This window comes from Rhincodon typus, chromosome 20, assembly GCF_021869965.1.
Source record: "Rhincodon typus isolate 14 chromosome 20, sRhiTyp1.1, whole genome shotgun sequence".
In the NCBI taxonomy this organism is placed as follows: domain Eukaryota; kingdom Metazoa; phylum Chordata; class Chondrichthyes; order Orectolobiformes; family Rhincodontidae; genus Rhincodon; species Rhincodon typus.
This window is the reverse complement of record NC_063351.1, coordinates 51,060,801-51,066,800: the sequence shown is the minus strand read 5'-3', so window position 1 is coordinate 51,066,800 and position 6,000 is coordinate 51,060,801. Positions and strand designations below refer to the sequence as shown.

Below are 6,000 nucleotides of genomic sequence, written 5' to 3'. Positions count from 1 at the left end.
CCCCCCCCCCCCCTCCCCGGGACAACAAACAACGCTCACAGAGACAAAACCCTCCACCCCAAGGACAACAGCCCCCATCACCGTCGGAGGACCACCCCTCCCAGATACAGCGCACACCTTTCTCTTCCTGAACCAGCTTTTCCCCCCCCCCCGAGAAATCACTCCCTTCACCCTCCCCGCCCACTCTCCCAGGGAAATCACTGCCTCCGCCCACACTCTGAGACAACACTCGCTTTCTCGCACTTCCTGAGACTCCAGTTCCCCCTCAACACACCACCATCTGAGCCCACGCTCTCACTCCCTGTGAAAACACACACTCCATTCCCTGAGATCTAGGGCTCAGACCTTCCAGCAACATGGCAACAGAGGCAGAGAGCAAATTCAGGAACTCTGCAGCAGGTACTGAGACTGAGGAGGTCTGGCTGTTCATTGCAATGGCTTTTTTTTAATGCAGAGATTCTATTTAAAATGATTTTCTATTAACAAGTAGAATTGTGATCACGATGTGCAAGGCGAGCATCTATTCTGGGACTGAAATTCTTAATTTTCGTGTGCTTTAACCGTCATTGCATCTCTTCGAATAAGTTTTTTGTTTTGTTTTCAAATGCCGCGTGTGTTGCCATATTTCTTCCAGAAGTACTTCCACTTTAAAAGTTCCAGGGAAGCATTTTGCATTGCCACGTGCTGTAATGGAGTGTTCTGTTCTTTGGTGTCTTTCCTTGTCATGTGTGTATTTGGTGGTTTTGAGAATTGAATTTCTTCTGTCACTGTTTTGTTTCGGAAGGTATTGATGTTTTTAACCCTTTAATCGCCGCTATGTTGCACACGTTTACTTGAGTGTTAATCCACGATTTTAAGATGCAACGAGTTGGTAACTTCTCTCACCACCTCCCCCCCCCCCCCCCCCCCCCCCCGTTCCAAAAAAAACACAAAATTGGCCTTTTATTTTCAAGAATTAAAATGAACTGTGCATCACAGGGGATCTTGCATTATATATCAAAGTTGTTTGTGGCATTTGTGGGAGGGAAAGCAACCTTGTATTGAAGAACTTTGCAGTTTAAAGTAAAAGTGTGCTGTGTCTGTTATGTAATACAGATGGCAGTAATTGCCATGATGGCTATTATGGTTTTGGTTGAAGGAGTTTGTTCTATTGTATTTTGCCTTTGAATAATATCATGTGGCCTTTATTGTAGACTGGTGTAGGTAAACTGGGCTCACCGCTAACCGTGCGGCGCTACTTCAATAACGCATGGTAGTTTTGGCCCAATTCCTGAAGGTAGACTGGAATTTGCAACTATCTGAACCAAGTTGTTTGGTGTAATTGAGATTCTTTTGCTTTAATAACATTTTATGTTAATATATTGTGATAATGTTGTGATTGGGTGAAACAGATCATATAATATATTCATGACATATATAGTTCTTGTTTCCCAGCAGGTGTAGCAACTCATGTCTGTCACTGCTGGACAAATAATAGGACTGATGGGTTGAGGGATTGATCTTCTAACCATTTTAAAATGAGGGACAGGCATGGCTCTTAAAGCTAATTTAATTTTATATTCTGTGACAGAGGGTCATGTCTCTCACACTTCATCATGTGCTCCCAGTCTGCTTGCCTGGCATCGAGCCCAGTTAAACACTGGAAATTTCAAGACTGTAATCTTCCATTTTCACTGCTTCCCAACTTCATGTATTTTAGTACCTCCATACCTGATTGTACCAATGCTTTGCACCAAGTTCCATTCGTTCGTTTCATTTCCTAACATTTATATATTGTTCCGTTGTCCTCAAAGACCTCTGAAAAAAAATCTCACTGATTAAATTCCTATGTGATGTTGTTCACATTACCTCAATTATTTATTCTACCTTTACAGCCCTTCACAAACATTGAACATGCCTTCACGGCTGAGCCTTTGGCTTTTTAGACCCTAAATTCTGGATTTTCCTTCCTAAACCTTTTTTGTTTCTGCCTTCGCCATCTTCTCCTGTGCACTCCTTAAAACTTATCTGTTTGACCAAGCCTTTTGTTACCTCATCTAATATTGACTTTTTTCTCTTTTTATCCTTTCATTGGATGTGAACCTCACTGGCTATGCCAGCATCTGTTGCCCATCCCTGATTCCCCTTGACGGTAGTGATGAGCTGTGTTCTCGAGTCGCTGTAGTACATGACGTTCGGGTACACACAGTGCTGTTAGAGAAGGAAATTCCAGGATTTTACCTTAATGAATTTCCAACTCTCAATGGTCGATGGCTCGGAGGGGAACCTGCAGCTGATGATCAGTGGTGCTCCTATGTATTTTTTGTCCTTGACCTCTATTACCTAGAAGGATGCAGATTTGCAAGGAGCTGTCTCAGGAATCTGGGTGAGTTGTTTCAGTGCATCCCGTAGATGGTCCACACTGCCACTGTGTGTTACAGGTAGGGAGAGTGAATCTTTGTCGTGGTTTTTGTTAATTTTTGTCTGAACAGGCTTCTGCATAACACCATATTTTGTCAAAGCTGTTTATACAGAAGCAGCCTGTCTCATTTAATGGAAATTTGAAATTTCTCCAAAAATAAATTGACTTTTTTTCAGAAGTCTTGATCTTTACCTCTGTGGTAAAGTTATATTCATATCCATTTTTGAAGAGTTTGCTTTGTGATATATTTCACTTTGAGTGCTCAAGTTAGTCTGGAAAATAACATAACCACATTAATGAATATCTCACAGATACATGGAAAACAGGAGGAGGAATAGATCACTTGTCCCTTTAAACCAGCAATGTCATTTAGTACAACAGCTGATCATCCAACTCAGTCCACTGTTCCTGCTTTCTCCCTATATCCTTTTATCCCTTTAGCCCTAAGAAAGGTATCCAATTCCTTCCTGAAAAGAATTTAACATTTTGGCCTCAACCACTTTCTGTGGCAGAGAATTCCGTAGGCTTACCAGTCTCTCTGGTTGAGGAAATTTCTCCTCATTTAAATAGCCTACCCTATATTCTTGAACTATGACCCTGGTTCTGGGCTCCCTCGTCATCGGAAACATCCTTCCTGCATTTACCATGTCCGTTTACTATTAGAGTTTTGATCATAACTTTGATCAGTTTTGTTTATTAACTTCAGCAGTAATCCAGCCTGATGTTTTTCAGTTTCCTTGTATTGATGGGCTTAGTGATTTCCATGCCAATTAATTCCAACAATACACTGTTTAACTTGGCATGGTTTTCTTATGTCTCTGGCATTGCAATTGGAGTCATGTATTCCCATTTCAGACTGCTGTTGCAGCAATGGGCACATGCTTCTGCCTATCTAGTATGCATAAAGGGTTCAGTGAGATAAGCTTCAAAACCGTTCTCATTAGGTTGTGCTGGATGAATTCCTCAAAAGTGGGTGATTTTTCTCATATTTGGTTTGGAACTGTTAGATTTTTTTTTGTTGATTTAGTAGCAATAGTTGTTGCGTGTCTTGTTTGGCTATTAAACTGTTCTACATACTTAATCACTATTCTGACCTGTCCAAATAAAACTCTGTTTGACTTTCAACTGGGTAATATTCCACTCTACTGTGAAATTAGTCAACTTTTTTTAAGCTTCAGCTTTTTAAATAATATTTAAATTAATGCTGTTCCTCCAAATAATGTTTTGAGTTTACAAAAGTCTGCCTTTTTTGAATATAGGTCTCAACATCATTGAAACAGTTAGGCTTCCTTTTTGGCATCTTTCCTGAGGGTGGTGAGTTGGAACTACAGTTCTATGTCTGATTGGTCTCACGTACCCAGGCAAGAAGCATCAACAAACTATTCAATGTGGCCAAAACAGTCAAACCTAATTCTACCCTATTAAAGACCTTTGTCCAACATATACTACTGTATACAGCCTTTTATCTTCTCCCATGATTGAAAGCGTTGCGGTGAATTATCTTCATTCCTGCTCATGTAATTTTGTAACTGAGATTCCTCCTGAAAACAAGGCAGAAATCATGAACACGCTATGAAATTTTGTGGATGTAAGTTTTTCCCGTTTGTTTATGGACACAAAATGTTTTGTACATCAATGTGTTTTTTTGTTTCTGGGCTTAATGTGTTCCAACTATTTCTCTCTATAACTTTCATTTACCAGCTGAGCACAAGGAATCTCCCTTCTGACATCTTTTCAGATAAAATTTAATTGTCAAACCTTAGTTAATGCACGCAGGAGAGCTTTACAGTTCTGTTCATGATTAGCAACACTTCTGAATTCGTAAGCGAGTTCTCCATAAATGTGAAAATTCAGGTCTCCAGTCATCAATTTTAATACATCTAAAATGTGAGAAGTCGTGATGTGCACAAATGTGCCGATATTATGCTTAACAGTAATTGAGTGGAATGCACTTTTTAGTGAGAAGTTAAGTTCACCAGTATGTAGTTATCCCCTGTATCAGAGAAAATGCTTTGTGTTTGTCAGTGCAAACTATTTTGATTTTTTTCCTTCTTTTTGCATATTTTTCACCTTTTACTGTTTTTTCTCCTTCTGCTCCCACGCAAACCATGAAAGGTATTCCTGATTGCTGTGCTGTTCCTCCTGAAACACACAGGTTTTTGAAACTAGCTGAGAGTGAACTCCATGTTCATGTGTGAATTAGCAACTTAATAAAACTAAAATAATTAACCTGGTGTTCTAGCATTTTAGCTGAGTGATAAGTTGTTGGGATGTTTTTTTAAACAGAATGCTTGTACAAATTATAGGAGATCTGACCTTAACTTACCAGTTTAAAGCTTTACTGCCATAATTAAGAGTGCTGTGTTTCCTCAATATAAGGAGACAACCTGAAAAATGATTAAACAAATAGCACAGTGTTCAGCAATTTAATCGCACTCTGTTATTAAAATTATTACAACTGTGAAGCAGGCTTGCTCTGAGTGTCTGGTTAAATAGGTAGAGGTGACACTCTGGTTGTATCATTGAGGTATGCTCATCCTGTGGTTTAATTGAGCAGATAAACTTGTGCGTAGTTTGTCAGTCAGAACCAATTCACGGGTGCTGTGGTTACATGTCATATTTCCATCCTGTTTGTCTGTTGTGAGTTTTTAATTAGGAAAAGAAAGTGAAAAGCTAAAACTCGAGTTTAGAATGATTCTAAGATTGTATAGAGCAAGACTATACCAAGTAAGTGAGTCAATTTAGCACTTGAGTTTTGAAATCTTGATGGAGGAAAGAGTAACGGGTAAGTTGCACGTTAAATTTTATTTGAGGGATGCGTGAGTAGAAGATTGATTATTGATTTCAACTCTGTGCATAGCGGTGGAAAATGGGAAACTGTTTGAAGGTCGGTAAGAAGGAAATTTGACCATGTTACCATTATATTGAGGAAAGTTCAGCAAAGCCCTGATGGAGACACAAGTGAAAGAGAGGCTACCTTTCAGACAACATTTTCTTTATGCATCTCTAGATTTTATTAAGTGTCTAAATGTTTTGTAATTCATTGCCAATGGAGTTGCCTCAAGGAAAAGAGACAATATGATATAGAGAAGATTTCTGACAGATCTATGTAGTATGCTTCAGTGTTAAGCTGTCAGGTAACCATTCTAAACCATATACTCTTATTAGGAAAGGTATGTATTAACAAGTAAAGTCACCATAGTCCCAAAGGATCGTAGCGCTGTGCTCTCATTAGAGTTGACTGGTAGTGAGTTTAACCTGAGGTCACCACGCTTCAGGTGAGGGATGAGGGGTGAGGTTGAGATAGTGGGACCTTCAATATAACCTCAGCTGACAATAGGACGCACTATTGTCATCGCTATGCATCACAAACCAGCCTTCCAGCCAACTCAGCTAATTTGCTCCCAGGAATTTGCGTGTATGTAGTGTCCTTATGATAGGAAACATCCAAAGTGCTCTATAAGGCATAATCAGAGAGTGGACAATGACTAATTGCTTCAAAAAGAGCATGTTTCAAAGAAGAGGGGAGAGATAGAATAAAAGCAAGCAGAGTTTATAGTTCACTTGCATTGTATTTAATGGCTGTATGAGCGCAGAGG

General features: G+C 39.6%; 1 protein-coding gene across 1 annotated transcript in view; it reads left to right on the top strand.

The window, feature by feature from the left end:
- The first annotated feature begins 12 nt into the window (after positions 1-12).
- pdcd4b (programmed cell death 4b) overlaps positions 13-6,000 on the top strand; it is a 51,544-nt gene continuing 45,556 nt past the window's right edge. The window contains exon 1 of the mRNA XM_048608813.1: positions 13-399. Within this exon, the coding sequence (XP_048464770.1) occupies positions 357-399 (43 nt within the window). The 5' untranslated portion in view covers positions 13-356. The remainder of the gene's footprint in view (positions 400-6,000) is intronic.